Source organism: Nicotiana tabacum, chromosome 7, assembly GCF_000715075.1.
Source record: "Nicotiana tabacum cultivar K326 chromosome 7, ASM71507v2, whole genome shotgun sequence".
Classification (NCBI taxonomy): Eukaryota; Viridiplantae; Streptophyta; class Magnoliopsida; order Solanales; family Solanaceae; genus Nicotiana; species Nicotiana tabacum.
Genome location: NC_134086.1, coordinates 124824054 through 124849209, shown reverse-complemented (window position 1 = coordinate 124849209; position 25156 = coordinate 124824054). Strand labels below are relative to the sequence as shown.

Below are 25156 nucleotides of genomic sequence, written 5' to 3'. Positions count from 1 at the left end.
CATCCAAAAATATTTAGAATAAACGAGGCTGTTATAGAGAGGTTTCACTGTATATAGATTCATATCATACTTTCTGGTCCTATTTCTTGAAATGTGCCTTTTTGTACTTTACTCTATAGATTTCAGTCGTTTTCAAATTTAAATGGGCATATTAGAGATTAGAAGTAGATTTTGAAGTTAATTGATGAGCTTTACTCTCTCACAAAAAGAAAAATATCTTTATAATAAGACGTGTTACTCCTGTAAATTAAGGAATTTAAATTTTATGCACGGATAATGCCAAAAATATTTATATAATCAAGAGGTAATATAGTAAATGCAAGAAAATTGTTCTGATAAGTATTAGTTGCTAATTTAATAAAAATGGTCTAACCTACTGTAATATGTTCAACAATATGTAAATAATTAAAATGCAATCTACTTATTCATTTTTTTCATTAGTCTTTCTTACTCTTGTTTATTCACAAGTAGAATACCATCTAAGACAGTACGGCTTTAAGGATGATGCAAAATGTTGGTATCTAATAAAGCCGCATATTTATAGAAACCTAGCAAACAATTCGAAATTAATGAAGTCAATATTTGTGACAAGAATATCTATGTTATATTTGGGGAGTTAAAAAGAAGGAATAAATCATATTCATCGTTTCTCACGGTCATAGTCTCATAAGACAATATTTTTAACTCCACTATTGATATATCTGAATTTTTTATTCATATTCATCATTTCTCAAACTTGATAATTATCTAACATAAAAAGTTGTAACGCTTTGATGCGTTAAATGATATTTTCGTGATGTTTAATGTTTTTTTGGATCTTATAATAAGATCATATACTAATAAAACAAAATATCAAAATGATCTGAAACAACTTATAGTACGTTACTTATTAGATCTGACAGATATTTTCAACAAAAAATATTTATAATTCCTCAGATCTCAATAAATTCCAGTTTCCAACACAGTTAAACTCTCTATATAACAGTCTCGTTTGTTCCGAATATTTTTGGATGTTATAGCGAAGTGCTGTTATATGGAACATATATTATAACATAACATAAAATTTGGATCCGGAAAAGCTTGACTTTTATAGTAAATTGTTATTATATAGGGATGATGTTATAGAGAGGAGTGATTGTAGTTATTTTAGACGAAGAAAAATAAGTATAAAACTGAAATATGTTATAAATATATTATATTATGGATATTCATTTAGTACTTCGTTGTAAATAATCTTCTTGAAGAAGCTTATCCATATGGGACTCCACCGTAAATATGTTTATCTATTTAGTACTCTATTGGAAATAAGCTTCCTGAATAAGCTTATCACTTCGGTACCCGGTTATGGATAAACATTACCCTAGGTAGAAGATTATCCATACCGGGTATAATAAATTTATCCATTCAGTACTCCGTTATGGATAAACATTGCTCTCAGTAGAAGATTATCCATATCTGGTATAGTAGCAGCTTACACAGCAGCTTGCAGTAGCAGCTTACACAGCAGCTTGTAGTAGCAACTTACACAGCAGCTTGCGTAGCAGCTTACACAGCAGCTTCATTTCTTCTATAAATAGAAGAGATTTCAGTTCATTATGTACATCAGTTTGAATTCGAATAATATATCAGCACGTGTTATAAAATAAAGACTATAAAGTAAAGACAAGTATAGAGAGAAACTGATATATAAACTGATACGGTTTAAAGCAATCTGTGCGCGTGTGGTATAATCGCTTCAGTAAATATTTGTTGAAAGAAAGTTACATAAATTATGTTATTTGTCCATGTATTTTTATAAAGAAAATGTCATCAAAATTTGTTACATTTGCTGTTTATGTTGGTGACATAAATCTTATTGGAACTCCGGAAGAGCTCCAAAAGGGTCTTAAAAATACTTTTACATGGACAAAGTGTACCCATTAAGTACACCAATGAATATTCAATCACTTGAAGTGAATAAGGATCTGTTCCAACTGTGTAGATGGTGCACTTATTTATCTTGTTAATGCTAACAAAAGTGGTGCAGATCGTATTGGTAATGCAGATACAGGTTATTTATCCGATACCCATAAAGCTCGATTTCAAACCGGCAAGCAGGGAGTGCATATGATTGAGATCAGTGATTCATTCGAGAAACATGTGGGTTGGAATGTGATAAAAACCCCACAATATTATACTGAGACAATGTTTCATGCATAACACTATTAAAGGGAGGATTTATAAAAGGAGATAGAACGAAGAACATTTCACCAGAATTATTCTACACACACGATCTTCAGAAAAGTGGTGACATTGATGTGCAACAAATCCGTTCAAGTGATAATCCAACAGATTTATTCACTAAATCTTTGCCAACTTCAACTTTTGAGAAGATGGTATACAAGATTGGAATGCGGAGACTCAAATATTTGAAATAAGGTTTTCATCACGGGGAGTAAAATACGCGATCCAATCTTTTTCCCTTACTAAGGTTTTTTCCCATGGGGTTTTCCTTATAAGATTTTTAATGAGGCACCTAGCAATGCGTATTACTAAATATGTGTACTCTTTTTCCTTCACTAGGATTTTTTCCCACGTGGTTTTTCCTAGTAAGGTTTTAATGAGACACATTATCTTTTAATAAACATCCAAGGGGGAGTGTTATAAATATATTATATTATGGATATTCATTTAGTACTCCGTTGTAAATAATCTTCCTGAAGAAGCTTATCCATATGGGACTCCACCGTAAATATGTTTATCTATTTAGTACTCTATTGGAAATAAGCTTCCTGAAGAAGCTTATCACTTCGGTACCCGGTTATGGATAAACATTACCCTAGGTAGAAGATTATCCATACCGGGTATAATAAGCTTATCCATTCAGTATTCCGTTATGGATAAACATTGCTCTCAGTAGAAGATTATCCATATCTGGTATAGTAGCAGCTTACACAGCACCTTGCAGTAGCAGCTTACACAGCAGCTTGTAATAGCAGCTTACACAACAGCTTGTAGTAGCAGCTTACACAGCAGCTTGCATAGCAGTTTACACAGTAGCTTCTTTTCTTCTATAAATAGAAGAGATTTCAGTTCATTATGTACATCAGTTTGAATTCGAATAATAGATCAGTTTCTCTTTATACTTGTCTTTACTTTACAGCCTTTATTTTATAACAAAATATGAATTATTAATTTATCCCAATTTATGTACCCGAAAGTAAAAGGAAAAAGAAAATGTTAAACCCACCCTGAAAACGCGGCCTCACGAGTAATTTCTAAAAGCGTAAAATGCACACGCCAGCTATGTAAACAGGGACATAATTTTTCTTTTAATCTGTTCTTGTTTCTTGGAAAATCATACTAGTATTGTCAACAAGAAAATCAAATCACATGTACTTTAATGTCTCCGTAATGTTGGAATTATCTATCCAGGTTCGTTTTCTCCCCCAATTGCTACCCGTTTTTGTTCCCCCCAAAATTTAACCCCCAAACATGATTCCTAGATATGAATATTCTTAGTCTATGAATATAAAGGTTGTAATTTTATTTAAAATTGAATGTGGGTTTTTAATCTCTCGTTATTTTGTGCCCCATTTAGCTGGGAATTCATCCGAACCTGTTTGTTCTTGTTTTGGCGTTTGATATGAATGGTACAGAATGCTGTGTTAACCTTTAATGAGATATTGTTTTTTGTCTGCACTTTGATATTTTATCTCTACCCTCATCACAGCATTGCTATACTCTTTTTTCTTTTCAAATGAAATCAGGTAAAAATAATCCCGAACCAAACAGGTCATTGGTGTATGATTCTAATGTATGCTGATGCAGTTTTCAGATCTGTTTTTATAATATTTGAAAGGAGTCTAAAATTTCTCTTTTTTCTTCATAGGGTGAGCCAGTGTGGAAATCATCCCACAAAACCAATTGGTATTAGTAAAGTTATTTTCAGGTGAATTTTTGTAAGATGTCTTTGTTGTTGATAAATTGGGAAGAGTTTTTCCAATGTTATGATGTTTGTATTTATTAACAAGCAGTCACCTTTAATGCAGTTCAGGGCTTAGGAGAATCTGTACTACTGGTCCATGCAGTTGGAAAAGTTGCGGGCAGTAGCCTAATGTTCTATTGGAGTGTAGCGTTGGGGTTGTTCTAGGTTAGCAATGGAAAGTAAAGTAGTAGATGAAAATGAGGAAAGCCCGCTTGTTCCCATGCGAGTTGATAGATTCGGTTTTGTGAAGCAGGAACATAGCCCTACTGAAGGTTTAGCAAGGAGCCGGTCGGCCTTTGAATATCAGAGGTAAGGAACTACTTTTTATATTCATTAGTTGCTTGTTAAACTGGACATGTTAATTTTCTTATCCTATTTGTACTTCTCTAGTGATGACTCTCTTTTTCACCCCTCCACTATCACCCAATTTTCCATCCTGTAGACGGAAGTGTAATCATATTTTTGTAATGTCACAAAATTTAAATGCAACAGTGCCGAGGGTCTATCGGAAACAACCTCCCTATCTTTATAAGGTAGGGGTAAGGTCTGCGTACACACTACCCTCCCCAGACCCCTTTTTATGGGAATACACTGGGTTCGTTGTTATTGTTGTATCTTCATATCAACGGAACTCCATATTAAGGAGAAACAATCCAATGCATTCTGTTGATGCGGCAAACAACTTTGTTTCTACAGTATTTCCACTGGCGGTCACATGTTAGATGCACAGTGAAGTAATGTTCGTGTACGAGAAGTAAATTGTTGCGCTTCACATATTATGTAACTTACTTGTATCATGAATTATAGCATTTAATGGACCTGAATAGAGTAGAATGGATATATAGATACACCTGAACCCAATTAGTTTGAAATTGAGGTATAGTTGATTGATTGTTGATTGGTTGATGCTCTTTTTACATTTATAAAAATATTTTGTAGAGATGAGAGAAGGATTAGGAAATGGAGAAAAATGATAGGTGTTGGAGGAAGTGACTGGAAGCAGTATGTTCGGAGGAAACCACATGTTGTTAAAAGGCGAATACGGAAAGGAATACCTGATTGTCTAAGGGGGCTCGTCTGGCAGCTAATTTCTGGAAGTCGGGACCTCTTGCTACTTAATCCTGGAGTTTATGAGGTAGATTTTTTGCAGTTCTGGACTAGTTTCTTTTTAAAAGACTTCTAGTTCCAGCTAGTTCTGCTGCAGTTCAACCAATTGCTCCATTTTTGGTTTGTTCATTTTTGCTTTACCTGTGTAATGGAAATCTCTGAACTGATTGAAGTTTTATCTGTTGCAGCAACTTGTCATATATGAGACATCAGCTTCCGAATTGGATATTATTCGAGATATTTCTCGCACCTTTCCCTCGCATGTTTTCTTTCAGCAGAGACATGGACCTGGTCAAAGGTCTCTTTACAACGTTCTGAAAGCATATTCTGTCTTTGACCGAGATGTTGGATACGTACAGGTATATATCCTTAATTTATTGATTGACTGGTGATCTAGTGTCTGGTTACTGATTTTGGATGATACTGATGGTTTTGATGCAGGGCATGGGATTTGTAGCAGGTCTGCTTCTTCTTTACATGAGTGAAGAAGATGCATTTTGGTTATTGGTTGCATTGTTGAAGGGAGCCGTTCACACTCCTATGGAAGGAATGTACTTGGTAAGGCTCAACCTTGAAACTGCTTGATGCTCACCAATAAATGTGGATGGTCAATACATTTGAACTCAAAAAGAATTTGGATGTGAAATATCTGATCAATTCCTAAGGGTGAAGAGTTTGACTGTTATTTTAGACTCCGTTATTGACCATAGTATCCATATTAAGAACCAAATTTGTGGTTTTTATATCCTTAATCAACTGGATACAAATTCAGAAACCACTTCCATAATCTGGGGTTCTTATAATAGCTTAAACATGAAAAGAGGTTTAAAATTCATTTCATTTACGTTTATCCTATTATGTAACTAGGACCTGGCTCTTTTCTTCAGCTGTGTCTCTGCATGCACCACCACATGATGTTTATGTGACTCTGAGAGATGTTAGGGCAAAGAAGAATAAATCTTATAGAGCCTATGCTAGTATCAAGCTTTTCTCTCCTTTTCAACTATGTGATGATGTTTGATGGGAACAGAGTTTTAAGATATTCATTTTGTCTTCTGTATTATATCAGTTGTAGTGAGAAAATAAACAGTAAAGTAATGGTTGAAAAGTTAGCTTGACAGAGAAGAAGGCACATCAAAGTTTAAAATTTGTACAATTAAATGGATTTGAATTCTTCGAGTACTGAAAGTTGGATAAAGATTGAATTGTTTCAAATATTTTGCAATGTTTTGAAATAGAAAGAGTGTCATGTAGAACGAAACAGAGGGAGTATTAGAAGAAAAGGAGAAAATGATTTTTAAGAAAAGAAGATAAGTAAAAGAGTTTCATGATGAATCAAAATCAAGAATATTAAGAAGTAAAACACCTTGTTTATGCCTATCCAACAATACTACTACGACATAATGCTCTGGAGACTTTCAGCCACTTCCACATATTAGGAAGTCTTTGTTTCATTACAATGATTAGATAACATGTCATATGGCTTACGTTATATTAAAATAATTAATTTTATACATGCGCACTAGGTAGGATTGCCGCTTGTACAGCAATACCTCTTTCAGTTTGATCGTCTGGTGAAAGAGCACCTGCCGAAGTTGGGTGAGCATTTTGTTCAGGAAATGATAAATCCCAGCATGTATGCAAGTCAGTGGTTCATAACTGTTTTCTCGTACTCTTTCCCATTTCACTTGGCTCTCAGAATTTGGGATGTCTTTCTTTTTGAGGTCAGTAATCTTTCATCTTTATCCACTCTCTGGTGCCTGAATTTACTGTTGAGCTTACTCAATTCACTGTCCCAGGGTATTAAAGTCGTCTTCAAAGTTGGCTTGGCTCTATTGAAATATTGCCACGATGACCTGGTGAGTTTTAAATATAGAAAAGTTAATAAATGCTGCTTTTTCTTGCTCCTACAGGCTACAACTATAATATTCTCTCATTCACAGGTAAAGTTGCCGTTTGAGAAACTCATACATGCTTTGCGCAACTTCCCTGAGGATGCCATGAATCCAGATATACTGTTACCAATGGCTTTTTCAATCAAGGCTAGCCCCATTTCTCTCTCCCCCCCCCCCCCCTCCTTCCCCTTCCCCCTTTACTCACTAGTCAACACTCTCCTAGCCAAACAATAATCTAATGGTAGTCAAATTCTTGTAGGACCCCCGTGGTTTTCTAATTTTCAATGTATTAATGCTCGAACAGTTACCTCAATTGCCCTAATAAGCCGATCTTTTAAAAGATGCATTTACTAACATATGAGGATGTAAAATGAGTAGGTTCAATCCATATATCTGACATAGTGGGACATGAATGTCTAGTCAAATATGGACACAGACTCAGAGAAAAAGTGGCGGGTGGTAAACCTAGATGTTTCATGCTTTTTTTATTTGATCAAATGTTATATTCTAATGTTTGCGTCTAATAAGAAGTGTCTTCCAAGATTTCCACTTTTGCGCATAATGAGAAGTACAGAGGCTATCCATCTCTAGTGGTTAAACGGAAAAAAAAAGGACTTGATAAGGCTGTTGTCAGATCTTCAACAGGTATCTGAACATATATACCACAAACTTCTCGAAAGGTTCATGCATCAGTTCCTAAGCTTGTATGACCAAAATCGTAATTCCTCTAGTATGCTTAATTGCATGGTAGTTCATGCTCTGTATGTAGTCTCCACATATATATATATATAGTGTGTGTGTGTGTGTGTGTGTGTGTGTGTTTTCCTTCTATTTGAAAAGTATTGAAGTCTATTGAGAAATGGATTCATTAGCAAAAGTAATTTGACCGTTTTTCCTTAAACCAATTGTCTATGTAATTCTTATTGTTTCTTTCTCTGGTGTTGTGTCTTGCTGGCTATTGCGTGGTTTCAGTTCTTCTGTGGTCTTTAAGCAGCCGTTTATATGTTTCTCTACATTTGATGGATGCCTCAAGGCTTAGTTTACCTTTGAAAATTTTAAGTCAAGCTTCAGTCTGAAGTGAAACTGTTGAACTCAAACGTGGCACTCTATCTTGTATTGAAATTTAGGATTTCTCATTGTTATACATGATAACAGCTATCAAAAGAATTAAAATAATATAGTGAGGCCTTATGTGAGTAATTTTGCATCAGTTGTGCTTGTGTTTTCTCTCGCATGTCTTCTTGTACATCTTCCTCAGCCATTTTGAGAGCCTTTTTTTTTTTTGGTGAGAGCCATAGGCTTGTAAACCTGGCGAGTAAAAACTTTTGGCTCAATGTGGGATATATAAACTAAAGTAGTTTGAGTAGATACAAGCAGAATCTAGTCAGTACAGGCTTGTAAGGCTGCTGAGTTTGTCAAGAAAGTTAACGGTACGCGGCAACTCGAACCGACTTATGGCCCAAACCTCAGCTTTTAGAGCAAAACTTGTCCAGTCTCATTATTGCCCCCACTTGGGTCGCAGCCTTTACCAGTTCAAAAAAAGGGCTGCTGAATTTGGATCTAGAAGGAAGCCATGAACTAAGTGGATAAAGTTCAGAAGCAAAACCCTAGTATATTGATGAATGCTAAACCAAGTTGAATGCATGCAAATTGCAAGCCTGTTGGTTGATTAGCACTGTAAAGTTGGATGTGGCAAAGAGTTGCCACCAAACCTATGCAAGGATTAAAGTGAAGGAATTGTTTTTAGCTTAAGAGTAGTCATATGATACTTGATGATATTTATTTACATGTTTGATTTCTCAGAAAGAGTCTTATTCTGGATATGGACACAAGGTTGAAACAATCTAAAGAGGAAACAAAAGGCTCTCAGCATCTGGGCTGAATACTCATTTGATTACTGTCCTCCCGTCTCTCTGTGTCATCTTGTTAAGTTATCGCTCATTTGTATTTGTCTTTTTTCACTTAATAGGTTTCCAAGCATTTGGAGGAACTGAAGCAAGAATATGACCAGCAACGCGGGAAACCTCCTGATTCCCAAGTCAAACAGTAAGATTTACCAAACGCAAGAGACCTCTGAAGAGCAACCAAGCTAGATTTCTGTGCATAAAATTTGTATTCTTTTAGTTCTGTTTCCAAATCTGTCTCAGCTGCTGTACATAAATACATTTACCAGATTACCAGACCCATGCAGTTTTTAGTGCAAAATAGAGAACTTCTGTTGGTTGTTTGGTCTATTTAAAGGAGAAGGCATCTGGCTTCGCCATGAGGGTCAATGGTATAAGTTTTACTAGGCTTCTTATATTTACAAATGTTCTCTCTCTCTCTCTTTGATAAATGTGGTGTTTGGATAAATTTGCGCGCATCTTAACTGTTGTTCTACTGAATACTTGTTAAAACTCTGCCCACCAAAGCTTTGTTACGTCCATCTTCATTAGACAGCTAATTAATGGTGTGGCTGCTGTCCTGTACTGAATGTTGAGGATAGATTTTAGCAAAGCCATTTGGATAATTTCAGTGACTTAGCAGCCTTATCTTGTGATGTGAGATTTGGTTCCGGTCTCTTAGCAGCCTTATCTTGTGACAGAGAACTTCTGTTGGTTGATGTGAGACTTATATAGCCTGTTTGGCCAAACTTCTTTTTGGCTAAAAGTGTTTCTTTTTTGGCCAAAAGCACTTTTTGTCAAAAATTGAGGTGTTTGGCCAAGCTTTTGGAAGGAAAAAAGTGTTTTTGAGGAGAAACAGAAGCAGTTTTGGAGAAGCAGAAAAAAGTTGCTTCTCTCCAAAAGTACTTTTTTGAGAAGCACTTTTGAGAAAAATACACTTAGAAACAGTTTTTTAAAGCTTGGCCAAACACTAATTGCTGCTCAGAAGTGCTTTTCAAACTAATTAGTCAAACACAAATTGTTTCTCACCAAAAGTACTTTTGAGAAAAGTACTTTTGAGAAAAAGATAGCCCGTTTGGCCAAGCTGCAAAAATAAGCTTATTTTGAGAAGTGTTTTTTTTTTAAAGTGTTTTTCTCAAAAGTACTTTTGTTGAGAAGCAGTTTGTGTTTGGCTAATTAGTTTGAAAAACACTTCTGAGTAGCAATTAGTGTTTGGCCAAGCTTTAAAAATTGTTTCTAAGTGTATTTTTCTCAAAAGTGCTTCTCAAAAAAGGTGTTTTTGGAGAAAAGCTACTTTTTTCTGCTTCTCCTCAAAAATACTTTTTTTCCTTCCAAAAGTTTGGCCAAACACCTTAATTTCTTGTCAAAAGTGCTTTTGGCAAAAAAAAAAATACTTAAAAAGAAGTTTGGCCAAACAGGCTAGTCTATAGGCTGAGTCAGCCTCGTTACATGTAGCTAACCACACGAGTTGGTGGCATTTTAATACTGTTCTTAGCTGGATTTGCCATAAGAAAGCATGCATTTAGCAGTGACAATCTTTGCTTCTTAATTTTTTGTCTTATTTGTTTGCATAGACATCTCTTATCTGACTTGATTTATAGCTTCTTTTATTAGTTGCAATTTCTTTTTTCACTAGAAACCATTTCAATTGGTCCTCAGCTAAGGGGTCGTTTGGTCACGGGATAAGAAATACCATTTTATATTGCATTTGGTTGGCATATTGCAATTTTGGTAATATTTTATACAAGATCCAATATGCGATAAGCCAATAACCTGTACGATGAGTAGCTTGATAGGATATAACACGTAAAAGGCCAAAGTAACTTTGATGTTATCTCTCTAACTTCTTATTTTACTTTGAAAATATACTCATAAAATTGTAAAGTTTTATATTATACACCGTTCCTTTCAATTTTATATTATTAAACAGATGCATTTTATAATTCAGTGATTATTAATCATTATACTATTACTCGTGCATTAAAATTATTACAAATTTATTTTCGCGAATCAACACAACCACTGACGTTTGAGTATTGCATCAAAAATCCGTATAACCGTATTTGCTTGGACCACCTACTATTATGCTGTAAGCTCGAACTAACTAAAAAAGGGCAGTCCGGTGCATGAAGCTCCTGTTATGCGCGGGGTTCGGGAAAGGCCGGACCACAAGAGTCTATTGTACGCAACCTTACCCTACATTTCTGCAAGAGACTGTTTCCACGGCTTAAACCAATGACCTCCAAATCACATAACAGCAACTTTACCAGCTACACCAAGGCTCCCTTTCAAGCTCGAACTAACTAGCATTAGAAGAAGAAGAAAAAGTTGAAAATGGCATACATAAAGTTGCAACAGATTATAGTAAAATGATGTTTTAAGGGGTCTTTCTGTCAAAAAAAAAAAAAAATTGTCTTTTAGACTCTAGTAAGTGATGGATAATGGTGGTGGCTGTACCTGTGTTACAACTTGCAAGCAAATAACTGTCAAGCATTAATAATAATGCACGTTCTTGCTTGTAAGTTGTAACTAGAAAGCTTTGAGGAAAAATTAATTGTTGCATTACTAGGGACCAGCTGCTTCACCCACAGTAGTACTAATAATTACCAGTTGAAGTAGGTCCCTAAACTCACAAAGAAGCCCCAACAGCCTGTAAATCAGGTCCAAACTCTTCTTCCAACAGTAGTTTGTTTTTCGCGCATTGGGTATCTCGACTATTCCACAAGATATTTGCTATCTCCTACCGGCAAGTATCTCTAATCATCAAAACTTAGGCAAATGGGAAGGAATTACATAGTGTTTATTTGAACCATGGTATTCCTTTAAGGAAAATAAATTATAGTATTACTTGGATAATACTGAACACCAAAGAAAAACTCTCTTTACACAACCCCCCCCCCCCTCCCCCCCCCGATTGTTCTCAGTTTAGTTACAAGACCATCAAGTCCACAATACAATTAACTCCCTATCTACTTTCATACAAGGAAAAAACCAAAAAGGAAAAGAAGAAGGAAAACCAAAGGACAAATAAAAGATAAAGAAAGAATAGAACCCAACAAGGGAGAAGAAAAAAGAAGAATAGTCAATCTCTGAACAACAATATACCAACAGAAACAGTTCATCCTCCTACTCACTTGATCCGGTAGACTTCAGTATGATGAAGCCTTTTTAAGTAGTACGCTTCTCATAAACGATCAGAAAGTTGTGTCTAAGACTGTTATACTTTATGATTCCTTCTACTTTCTGACCTTGAATCTGGGTTGTCACTCTTGTCAGTGTCGTAATTCTGAGATTCACTCTCTGCATTGCCAGCTTGAGCTCTTCGTTGCCTTCGATCCTGCAGTTGCAAAAAATGAAAATGATACATAAGTTTCTCATTTGTTGTGTGTGAAATATTTACTATAATTTTGTTCTTTCAGTTATATGTTCAAGAGCTATGAGCAACACATTGATCTAGTAAAGATGATTCCAGATTGATACATGCAGCAACATAGAGAATTCGGACATACACCAAGATGAACCGGAGACAGTAGAGAAAAGAATACACATCCATAAGAGCATCCATGTGGCTGCAACCTTTAACTTCTCCAATCTCCATCGCCTAGCACTAAACTAGACCTCGAACAACTGGAAACTTATAGGATGACATGCTATTCTTCATCAATCGACGAGGGATAGAAATCACTGAAACAAGGAGAGAAGTTTGCCCATCCTTGTTGTTACCCTCGTTTCAGAAACCATTCAATAAGGGATGAGCAATTGACTGACAAGATAATTATTTACGAAGATATTGACAGACAAACAGTAAGGCATATTTATCGTCCAGTACCATCTCTATCCCATATCCAAATGACACACCTACAAACAAATAATAGGTGTGTTCACATGGATGTTTACTCATCATCCCTTTCTTTATCTACACCTCAGGAAACAAGTTGATATATAGATTGTTATATCAACCTCCATCAGTTGACTAAAAAGGAAGGTATTGTTAAGAGTCCAAGCTAGGAATCAAATATATCCGCCCCATCTAAGTCCCTACATAAGGGAAGAACATCCAAATACACAAGCCATTTTAACACATCTGTTCAAACAAAGACAAGGAATTGATTGTATCTAACAGGATCACAGTTTAACAAAATAAGAAACTTGAGGGCAAAGTTCCCGGTGAATAAATTTTGAGTTTCACGTGGCAATAGAAGAAAAGAGGAAACAGAAAGCAGATACCGACCTCTCTTGGTATGGGATATTCCTCTGATTCAAGCATACGAACAACTTGGCTCATCTTTGGTCTCTTGTCAGAATCTGGATCAACACATCTCAGAGCAGTCAGAAGGGCTCTTTTGAGAGCTCTTGTTGGAGGCTTTGATTCAATATTTGGATCTACTACTTCCTCTGAGCGCCTGCTTCCAACCATCATTTTCAACCAGTCAACAAGATTCACCTGCAACCAGAAAAGTTCAATACTTTAAGAGTATGTTCTTAGCGCAAAGATTGAGCAAAGTGAGGACCCACTCACAAATTGACCATTTTCGAGTCAAAAATGAAATGAAGTCCTGAAAGTTCTTTAGGATTCAAATCTGTGATCCCTCGTTGTTAAAAACCTAATACTAGTGGGAACGGGGAAAAAACTACACTACTTTAAAGAATTAGTGCATTATGAAGCAAATTAACTGGAGAATAAGGATATTGGTAAAAGGAAGTGGTGGGAAAGATTTAAGAGGAAATCAGCATCGGCCAAAATGAAAAATAGATTTGCTTGACGAATCCTCAGCTAAAACTCAAGCTCTAATTAGAATTATTACCAAGGTTGAGAAGATTCAGATATGATTCTACTAATATCTCGTGTAGTAAAATAAATTCTGTGGACCATTGGTGGTGAAAGACCATAAAATTCAAATATTGATCAGCTTCCATTTGCCTTTCCATTGGACTTGATGGCGTGAAATCAAAGATTACTACTCCTTTTACCAATTAATGTAGAGCAGGAAGATATACTCATCATACAACGCATCAGGCTAGGACATTGGGTAGCTAAAGATATCATGAATGTTGTCTTGATATATACAAAATATATTTCATTATGACATGGTGAAAAGAGACAAGACTGCCAAGCATTGTCTCGTAAAGCAACATGAAATAGCAGCACGTTACCAGTAGTAGCTTTTTGTTCAGATAATGTAATGAACAGGGAACAAGGAAGGCTAAAGCATGGGACATTTTCTTAAACTATAATTTAGCAGAAGGCTGACGTCATGAGCATGGTTTACAACAAGATCAATCCGCTGGAATCAGGTAGGCTGAGATAGCCTTCTCAAAGATTTATAGCATGTGAACATTGGCTATCGTACATGCTATATCAAGAACAAGTAATCTGTAAAAAATCTAGGGAAACTGAATCGAAAATGCAAATGAGACAAATATCAGAAAACCAGCAAGGCAAGTATTAACAACGATCTATTCTGCTGAAGATCTGGGCAAAATCATTTTTATAGCTTCTTCAATAATGATTAATGAGGATGCAGATAAGATATACAAGTCAGTGCGCTAATGAGATCTTTTTTTTTTATAACCGTGGTGTCCGGGCCAGCTTGCGCGCACCTCGACTAATTCCACGGGATACCTGCAACCTCCCACCAGCAACAGATACCAGGTAAATCTATCCACCAAGGCTTGGATAGATGGGAAGAAATCACCTAGTGTGCCTCCGCTGGGATTTGAACCTGAGACCTCATGGTTCTCACCCACTTTATTGACCACTAGGCCACACCCTTGGGTGCCGCTAATGAGATCTTAATATAAGGTACTAAAGATAACAAACCTCTTGGGCAGGCCGGCCATAGTCCACGGGATCTCTTCCAGTGATTGCTTCTAACAGCACAACCCCAAAGCTATAAACATCACTCTTTTCGTTTAAGAGACCAGTATTTGCATATTCAGGAGCCACATACCTGTCAAATATTTGAAAAGGCGTGAAATGATATAACAATGCTAAAAATAGCACTTCCTTTTCATCTTTTTATACCAAAAGCAGAACAAAATAAGACACCAGAAGTAGAAGATTGTAAAACCCAGAAGACCAAAGCATGGAATTGAATCAAAACGAGCAGAAAGAAGAAACTAACCCAAAGGTACCCATGACTCGAGTTGTGATGTGACTTTTGCCCTCACCAAGCAGTTTGGCAAGACCAAAATCAGAGACCTTAGCATTGAAGTCATCATCAATCAATATATTACTTGATTTTATGTCTCGATGAACAACTTTGGGCTCAATATTCTCATGCAAATAGGCAAGACTGCAAGAGATCATAGCACATCAAGAGATCTGTATTATTCAAGAAATAGATTAGCTTGAATGAACTTACGCTTTAGCTGTCCCAAGGAGAACCTTCATCCTAGCCTCCCAAGTGAGATACCCATGATGTCGCATGGCTCCATGAAGCCACTGTTCCAAATTGCCATTGTTGACATACTCGTAAACCAGCATCCTGAGATCACGAGTTAGAACAGCATTTTCAAATGGTACACAAGAAAGAACATAATACTCATTCTATTACTTCACACGCGCGTGAAGGTAATGAAAAATCCAGAGCTTCATTTTCATGTCAAAAAAGGTGTAGGACTATCCGAGACTTCCAGATGGGGAAATACCTGTGAGTTCCTTCAATGCAGTATCCTAGAAGGCGAACCAAATTTTTGTGACGCACGTGGCCAATGGCTTCAACCTCCACTTGGAACTCTTTCTCTGCTTGACCTCTGGGACAAAGATCAAAAATTCAAACTCAAGTCGGTAACTACAACAAAAGGACCAGTAAGGAAAGAATATAATTTGATGCTATCAACTCACAGATTGTTTAGGAGCTTCTTAATAGCTACGGGTGTTCCATTAATCAAATTTCCCCTGTAGACAATGCCATATCCACCCTCACCAAGAATATTCTCCTTTGAGAACCGGCTTGTTGCAACCTCAAGATCTCTCAATGTAAACCAGTGGCCCCAACCCAAGTGAGAAAATTCAGGTAATCCGGTTAGAGGAGAAGGAGCAGCTATTGGATGTGAATTATAAGCTTTATATGCAGTTTTGCATGAACTCCCTTCTTCTCCTGATTGTGACCCACAACAGTCCTTATCGACATGATGGAAGGAACCCGATTGACTGCTGTTATCGCCGTTCTTTTTCCCCATTCCAAGATGAACCAAAACCTTGTCTGATTCTTTATCACTGGTTTTGTCATGAATAGTGAGAAGAATTCCATCACGTGGAGCAAATTCGTTTGTAGATACTTGCTCAACCCGAACTTCTTTAATTTCCTTAGAAACAGTAGGTATTTGGCTAATAGGGAGATTGTCCGTAGCTCTTTTTGACTTCCTCCGGAAAGTGAGATACAATGTTAACAATAAGAGGATGACCACTATGAAAATCCCAACAAGGATTCCAATCAATTGCCAGACCTTGAGACCAAACACAGCAGTTTTTTGCGATAAATCCTCCTTTAGATTAGAAGCCATCTTCTAGGATGTCAACAGACCTATAAAAATAGCATAAATTGAATGATGAACAGAAACTTTACACACAAAACACACATCTAAGAAAGTATATGTTCTATTAAACCCAATATGCAACTAAAGTTGTAATCTTTATTTCTGAATTCTCTAATTGCAACTCCAAGTCAAACAGAAAACATAAACACTTTACTTTTGGACCAATGAGTATAATCATGTTCACCATTTGTAAATCTTCAAAATTAACAATGAAGGCGGGAAGGAAAAAAAGGGCATCCTACCAATGCCTTCTGTTTTAAAAGGAAACACAGAAATCAAACAGCAAATTCATAAACTGAGCCAGTCAACCAAGAGATCATGTAACAAGATCCACTAGTAGAGAATGTAAAGCAACATAAACAAAAATCCCTTATGTAATTCCTGATGCCAATGTTAAGAATATAAACAAGAAATGCAAAACAATGGGAACATACAGAGAGAAAAAAAGTGCATAACTTTGAGAAAGTTTCAATTTTTATAATTCTCATACCTTCCTGAGATATACCCCAAAACACAATTTTCAATAACCAGATCTCAAGAACTCCATCATCATTATCTTCCTTAAAAGGATGAACAAAAAGCCAATCCACAGATCTTGACCAAGAAAACCCAAGAAAGCCAATGCACTTACCAAATTCTAAGAACACATAAATAATAGACTCTCTTTAGAGCTACACAAGTTAAATACTAGCAAAACTAATAGTACAATCTTGTATCTGATTTTTCACAGCATTGATAGCAGATTAAAATCCAAATCTAAGCTGAGATGGTGCTTTCTGAGACCACCACCTGCCCCTTCTGAAAGACAGTAAACCAGATGACAACAACAAAAGGGCTGAATTTGCAAAGAGAGTAAAGATACATAGAATAATAAATGGTACAATGGGTATAAGGGAGCTTTTTAGAAATAGGAATATGACAGAGAAGGAAAGGAAAGATGGAGTTATCAGTGGTAGGTGATAAGAGAAATTTGCCTTAAAATTACAAACAGTAAAAGGGAAGTCATGGAAGAGGTGCAAGCCAGCTTCTTAGTTGGCACCACCACACCCTTTTTTTAATTTCTTATGAAGATGACTGATTATCAAGAAAAAAAATATTTACTGCCATTAACATAATACTATAAAACAAGAAAAATGTAATTATCATAGGAAAAAAAAGTATAATTGTTGGTCAAAGAAAGGAAGATGATAGTGTATTTGTTTGATGAGGAGTTAAGAATGAGCTTCTATTTGCCACAAATAAAGCTGACCCATTTAACATAAATTCCTAAAAATTTCTAAAATTCTAAAACCATAAACTTGGCCTTTATTATTACCAATCTTGGACAAAGGTGATGTAATAGTGTTATGTACTTGTGGCTATGCATGCACACATCACCAGCAACTAAAAGTAGGGTAACTTTCTACAGTCTTTCCTTTTTTACTTTTACCTTACTTCTAGGGAGAAAAAGCTAGTAGAAAGAAACAAGAAAATACAGTGGAAGTGGCAGTAAAATGGAAAAAGAGAAGAAAAAGTTAGAAAGCAAATGCCAGTCTTTATTTGGGGATTGTCAGTAGCTCACTGACTTGAGGTTTGGGTGGGTGACATCCTGGACTGTTATAGACCTGTGGACCAAGTCTTAATTTTCTTGCCTTTTTCAGGGGTGAGTATACCCCCAATTTACAATTTTATAATCTCATCAATTTAACACTATCAATGCATATAAGTGAAATTTTGTGAAATTTGTTCCGTAATATTCATCTGTTTTTACGGAACAAATTTCACAAAATTTCGCTTAATAGAATCTATTACTCAAATGCGCACTTAACTTTTCAAAATTATCTACCAAAGTATCTATCTTTCATGGCAAAATACATAAGTTGTCACATAATCTATGGCCCAAATCCCCCTTACACACTTTCTGTGGACGATAATAATATTACACACGCAACCTTTTTAAAGTGTATCTAGTACACACCACATTTGACAGATGGCGCGCGCGTATTTTACACGTAAAAGAGGCGGGTGAATATAAAACTTTTGGGTCTTAATCATTAGTTAAACGCCATATTTCTAGCCTTTTTTACTTTTAAACTTTTTTTGAGTCAATTCTTCTTTTTCTATTTTTAACTATTTCATCTCCAAATAATTTGGTCCCTTTTCCACATCCTACCACCCCACACGTTTTCCTCTTCCCCTGGTCACCCACTTTGTCTTCTTCATAGATTAAACTCTAAAATACAACAATAATTGTAGAGCTAGATCCAAGTTCTAAATTATTAGTCATCTCCTCCAAGATTTAACCCTCTCAGATCTGCTAATGAAATCAATGATTAGTTTCTCTATATTTTTTCATAATTTTATTTTCAGATCTGCTGATTCTTTCTTTGACTTCAATTTTTTTTTAATTGAATGGGTTTGAAAAGAGGGTTTATAGTATTTGTGGATTTTGCTCTAAAAATTAATGGCGGTGGTGATACTGTTATGACAATGGTGATTTTAATAAAAATCAACTTTTTTGTAGAAGAAGATGTGCATCTTTAGCTCTTATTCATCTTTAAGAGTCAAGCTCCATTGGCAATATTGAGAAAATGGGACACGATGCTACTAACTATGGCGTTAATGGTGGAAAGATTGTGGAGAAGATGATTAAGTGGGTTGGGGCAGGGGGGAAGGAATTACTAAAAACGGGAAAGGGGGATCTTTTTTATTTATTTTTTCTTTTTTTAAAGAAGAAATTTTAATTATGGTGTAAATTAGGTATTTTATTGTATTTTCTTTCTGTTTTGACACGTGTCACGATATTATTGGTGTGTGATATTACACATATTTTGAAAAGCTGGTCAACAAAAAGATGGTGTGTACTAGATACACTTTAGAAAGGTTGCGTGTGTAATATTATTATCGTCCACAGAACGTGTGTAAGGGGGATTTGGGTCATAGGTCCGGTGGCAACTTATGTATTTTGCCATCTTTCATTTGTAACGACAAAGTCATTTGACTATGCCTATAGCACTCAAAAGGTCACTCAACCAAATTTATCAAATTTTTGATCATCAAATACTTATTTTACCCTCTAAATTATCAACTTTTATCTTCTTTTTTTTTTTTTTGCTTTTTTAATATTATGATTTTTTTTCTCTTTTTAAATATTTTTCTAGCATATATAATGTCAAAATAATAATATAATTGAGTATAATATTCAAGAATATGTAATGTATATTACAAAAATACCTTTATTTTAAATAATTATTTTCTATGGTACGTGCAAGGAATATATATTTTAAAACTTTTATTTTCTTTCATTCTCAATTGTGTAAATAATATTTTGAGTTTTTTTGTTAATATCAAATTTATTATTACGAACAAATTGTTTTAATTAATTTTCTAATATGCTCAATATTTTATTATTCCAACATTGTATATGCTTATACTTTTTAAATTTTTTTAATTTATAAATAAAATTTTATTTATTCTAAGGTAAGTCTATAATATAAATTAAAAAGAGAAAAATTATTATATTAAAAATTTAAAAAACAATAAAAAGATAAAAGTTAATAATTTAGAGGGTAAAACAAGTATTTGTCGATCAAAAATTTAAGAAATCTAGTTGAATGACTTTTGAGTGTTATTGTCATGATCAAGTGACTTTGTTGTTACAAACAAAAGAAAGATAACTTTGATAGATAATATCGGATGATTGAGTGATCATTCGAGTAACGTACTCTATATACATTGATAGTGCTAAATCTTTTGCACAACTTCACTACCTAATTTGCGATTCAATATTAGTCTAAGCCACCTCGAATGATGTGAGGTGCATAACAAGACCTACACATATTTTTGTATGAAAATCTAAATGACAAAACAATCACCCTCCACTCAATTAAAGGAATTGTGAAATTAAATACAAATTTTATCTTATTAACCGCTCATAATATTTAACTTACTGATATTAGGCTATATAGATAATATTTACATCTTAATATTACCATACTTTATTGTTGTTTTATAGGCGAATTGATAACAAAATGCTCTAAATGGTGTTCTTTTACTTTGCAGGGAATAATCTAAGTGAGGAAGCACTACGGAGTGTTTTGGAGTCAATAATGTGAAGAAAACGCCCAACCAAGAAGTACCCGAGCATAAATAAGCAAAAAATGGACTGAGTGAATCACCGCGACCGCGGTGGAACCGCGACAGATCAAGTGCTCGAGGCAGAATGTTCAGCGTTCACCGCGGTCGAGCCGCGGTCTTGCCGCACCGCGGTAAACTGTTCACTCGCTAGAAATTTTGGGGATCAAAGTGTAATTCGGGAAAAAGTTGTTCCAAACCCTTATAAACTTTAGAAGCTCGCCAAAGACAGAATTAAGCTTGTTTTTAGACCACTTTGGAGGCAAGAACAAGTGTGAGAAGAGTAATAAAACATTAGAGTTCTTCTATCTTCTCTTTATTATTGCAATTACCCATTATGAATAATTCAGTAGTTTTATCTTGTTTTGTTATGAGTAGCTAATTTCTTAGTCTAGGGTTTTGATGGAACCTATTGAAGGATGAACTTCTTGTTATGTTAATATAGTTTGCTCAGTCTAATCTCTATTTGCTCAACTATGTTCTTGTTGTAGTTAATTGATAGGATCCTCAATTAGTTGTGCCTATTTAGTGTGCATAACTTGGGAGAGAGTGCATAATTAGGTAATTGTTGAACAGCACCACTCCCAAAGTATATGAGGGGTCAATAACTGAGGGTTTAAAGGCGGGATTAGGGATAACGAAGCCTTGGATGCAATCTAAGGTGAGCTGTAATAAATAAAGCCAGCTAGCGTATCTTGGGAGAGTGCGTCTAGTAAATTATCGTGATTACTCGGGAGAGATTTACGGTAGGAAGAGTGCTCATGATCGATAGAGATGATTATGCAAATCTGTAAGAAACATAACATGAAGGGATTCTATCAATAGGGAAAATCATAACCTTAGATCCTTCTCTTAATTGTTTACAACTTAATCATAGTTAGTTTTTAGTTGCTTATTTACATTCATTCTTAGTTAGTAGAAATATCATCAATTGTTATTCACAACGTTTGGAAAGTTGATTCCGTGGAAATTAGTAAGTCTAACGAGAGTAATTGATAGGTTAATTCCTTATGGGTTCGCTCTAGGCTAAATACTCAGGTTATATTTGCAACGTCCGCGTATCCTTTTTATAAGGCATAGTTGGGCGTGATCAAATTTTGGTACCGCCGTCGGGGACTTAACGGTGTTATCAATTACAATTGATAGAAATACAAAAAAAATTAGTGTAGTCAGTTTTCTCTATACCCAATCTTTACATTGAAATTTTAACGTTTGTTGACTTGGTTGTACAGATGCATTCCTAGAAACTCATCAAGAACTGGTGAAGTATTTGAAGCATTATCAGATCCCGAGAAAGTTTTCAAAGCCTTGAATCAGGCCAACCGGAAAAGCAAACAACAACAAACAACTGAACAATTCAAACCAGACATAGGGGATCACATAGTAGACCCAGCTATGCCGGTAGAGCTAGTGACACCTCTTGTGCCAGAGGCTGCGCTTTATGACTGGGCACAACCCACAGCGGAAAACTTAGCCATAGCGATTTTAGTCCCGTAGATACAGGCTGAATCATTTCAAATCACGAACAACATGTTGCACTTGTTGCAAAACAAGGGACTATTTTCGGGGTCACAAGTCGAAGATCCTCAACAACACTTGAAGAATTTTCTGTCAATCTGCAAAACTCAAAGGCAGCCCAACGTAACTCAGGAAGCAATCAAGCTGTTATTGTTTCCGTTCTCAGTGACAGAAGCTGCCCAGACCTGGCTAAACTCACTCCCCATTAATTCCATAACAACTTGGAAGGAGTTAGTCAAGCAATTAGTGAACAAGTTCCACCTACCCAACAAGACTGCTCAACAAATTGATGAAATTTTGAGTTTCAAACAGAGACCAATGGAGACACTGCATGAAACATGGGAATGATTCAAAGGGATGCTGGTTATATGTCCGCACCACGGTATTCCAGATATGATGTTGGGGCAGCGGTTTTACATGGGATTGTGAGATAGCGTGAAGGGTAATGTTGGTGCTTCAGCTGGTGAAGCATTTTTGAGCAAAACATAGAGAGAAGGCCAGAGTCTACTTGACAAGATGGCACAGAATTCGGGGTGGACAACCAGGAATGCATATATCACTCCAGTGGTTCACTCAGTGCCCTTAGATCCATCCAATACTCTTGCTAAAAACATGGCCACGTTAATGATACAGATGAGTATACTCACCAAAAAGGTGGAAGAGTCAGGGCAGAAGCAACAGGTATACATTGTAGATAATACCAATGGCGGCTTATGCACATCTTGCATTAGTCAGCCAATTGGTAACCAGTGGAATGCATAACATGATCATCATCACTATCCTGAAGACATGAATTATGTGTCTAATTATGGAGGCCAGAGACAGGGTGGTCAGAATTGGGGCCAGCAAAATCAGCCGTACAGGCCAGTCCAGCCACAGTTCAACAATGGAAACATGGGAGTGTGAGACCTCCTAATAACATGGCACCTTATCCAAGGCCACAGGGATATAATAATCAAAATCAGCAGCAGGGGTATCATCCTTCTCAGCAGCAACATAGTGGACGACAGGAAGATGGGTTTGCTAGACTTGAGGCAATAATGTAGCAGGTTATTGGGTCTAATGCAAAAATCAGTGAAAGATTAGATGCACATGATTCAGCTATCAAGAATATGAAGTGCAGATGGGCCAGATTTCGATGTCTCTAAACAATCGTCCTCATGGGACATTACCTGCAGATACCCAAATAAATCCAAAAGATCAAGGGCCGAAGCAGTTGATGGTAGTGAGTCTACGTAATGACATAGATTTGGACGTGGAGCAAGAGAGGGCTTGAGAAAGCAAACAAGCTGAGACACTCATACCAGTGCCCATTGAGCTAGATGAGTCAATGAAACTGATAGAAGTGCAGTCCAGCCTGCCCAGGAAGAACATAACATTCAGATTGAGACTGAGAAAGAAGCTGAGACAGCCTAGGAACAAGTAGTTGAGGTGGCAGCTGATAAAGAGCAATCCCAAATCATTGGGTAGAAGAGACCTCCCGCACCATTCCCTCAGAGGCTGGCCAAGTACCAAAAAGAGGAGCAATACAAGAAATTCTTGGAGATTCTGAAACAAATTCAGGTAAATATTCCATTGATAGATGCTTTGAAAGAGATGCCTGGTTATGCAAAAATAATGAAGGACTTAATGTCCCGAAAATTCGATTTCCAAGACTTGGCCACGGTGACTCTTACTCAAACCTGCAGTGCAGTGGTGACTAGACCAATTACTGACAAGCTATCTGACCCAGGGAGATTTACAATTCCCTACACTATTGGTAACTTCGCTTTCACCAAAGCACTTTGTGATTTAGGGGCTAGCATATTTCTTATTCCCTTAGCGATCTATAAGAGGTTGGGGATTGGAAGAGCTAGACCCACTTCTATGTTGTTGTAGCTGGCTGACAGGACCGTAAAAAGAACCTCTGGTATCCTGGATGATGTGTTGATTCAAGTAGGGAAATTTCTGTTCCCTGCAGATTTTGTAATTTTAGACTGTAAGGTGGATGAAGAAATTCCCATAGTTTTGGGAAGGCCGTTCTTGGCCACTAGGAGAGCTCTCATTGATTGTGAGACTAGGGAGCTCAAGATAAGATTGAATGATGAAGAGATAACATTCAATGTGCAAAAATCTATGAGGCGACCAAGTGAATTCGCCAATTGCTCTCTTATTGATGCCATGGATGTAATTGTAGAACCCGATGATGAGATTCTAACTATTGAGGACCCTCTTGCTGCATGTCTGATGAATTTAGATAAGGTGAATGGAGAAGAACTGACAGAATGGGTGTTGGCGTTAGAGGCCAGAGTGTTCTGGGATAGAACTCTTGAATTTGAGCCCTTGCACTTAGAAAATAGAGAAACTCCTCCAGCTAAGCCATCCATTGAAGAACCACCAAAGCTGGAATTGAAGCCACTGCCCGCCCATCTCAGGTATGAGTTCCTTGGACCTGACTCCACATTACCTGTTATTATCTCATCTAGTTTGTTAGATGTGCAGGCACAACAACTCTTGCAGGTACTCAGGGAGTGTAAGACTGTCATTGGGTGGACCATGGCAGACATTAAGGGGATCAGCCCCGCCTACTGTATGCATAAAATTCTGCTGGAAGAGGGACACAAACCTTCTAGCGAACATCAAAGAAGGCTGAACTCTAACATGAAGGAAGTGGTGAAGAAAGAAGTGATAAAGTGGTTAGATGCGGGAATCATTTTCCCAATATTTGATAGCAGCTGGGTCAGCCCGGTGCAATTTGTGCCTAAGAAGGGTGGCATGACGGTGATAAAAAACGATAATAATGAACTGATCTCAACACGAACCGTCACGGACTGGAGAATTTGCATGGACTACAGAAAGCTAAATCTAGCCACCTGGAAGGACCACTTCCCACTTCCCTTCATTGATCAGATGCTAGACAGATTGGCAGGGAGGTCACACTTCTGTTTTCTGGATGGGTACTCAGAGTAAAATCAAATCTCCATTGCACCAGAGGACAGAGAGAAGACATCTTTCACTTGTCCATATGGGATTTATGCTTTTCGAAGGATGCCCTTTGGCCTATGCAATGCACCCACCACATTTCAAAGGTGCATGATGACCATATTCACTGACATGGTAGAAGACATAATGGAGGTATTCATAGATGATTT

The 25156-nt window shown here is 36.5% G+C and overlaps 2 protein-coding genes across 7 annotated transcripts; one reads left to right on the top strand and one right to left on the bottom strand.

The window, feature by feature from the left end:
* The first annotated feature begins 3227 nt into the window (after window positions 1–3227).
* On the top strand, window positions 3228–9365 carry LOC107761476 (uncharacterized). 6 transcript variants are annotated; one of them, XM_075217571.1, is made up of 10 exons: window positions 3228–3414; window positions 3872–3931; window positions 4032–4276; window positions 4907–5102; window positions 5263–5433; window positions 5516–5632; window positions 6601–6798; window positions 6874–6933; window positions 7018–7116; window positions 8939–9365. In XM_075217571.1, the coding sequence occupies exons 3-10, from the start codon at window positions 4140–4142 to the stop codon at window positions 9017–9019; spliced, it is 1059 nt and encodes a 352-aa protein (XP_075073672.1). In that variant the 5' UTR covers window positions 3228–3414; window positions 3872–3931; window positions 4032–4139; the 3' UTR covers window positions 9020–9365. The 6 variants fall into 6 exon arrangements, with proteins under 6 accessions (XP_075073672.1, XP_016435173.1, XP_075073675.1 ...); XM_075217574.1 differs by having other exon boundaries at window positions 3274–3414; window positions 4037–4276; XM_075217573.1 differs by lacking the exon at window positions 3228–3414 and adding an exon at window positions 3456–3516.
* Window positions 9366–11651: 2286 nt separating this feature from the next.
* LOC107761475 (putative receptor-like protein kinase At5g18500) lies at window positions 11652–17460 on the bottom strand. Its single transcript, XM_016579686.2, has 8 exons — window positions 16885–17460; window positions 15700–16381; window positions 15504–15608; window positions 15218–15340; window positions 14978–15148; window positions 14674–14803; window positions 13084–13296; window positions 11652–12189 (listed from the first exon to the last, which is right to left on the bottom strand). The coding sequence occupies exons 2-8, from the start codon at window positions 16359–16361 to the stop codon at window positions 12070–12072; spliced, it is 1524 nt and encodes a 507-aa protein (XP_016435172.2). The 5' UTR covers window positions 16362–16381; window positions 16885–17460; the 3' UTR covers window positions 11652–12069.
* Window positions 17461–25156: the final 7696 nt, after the last annotated feature.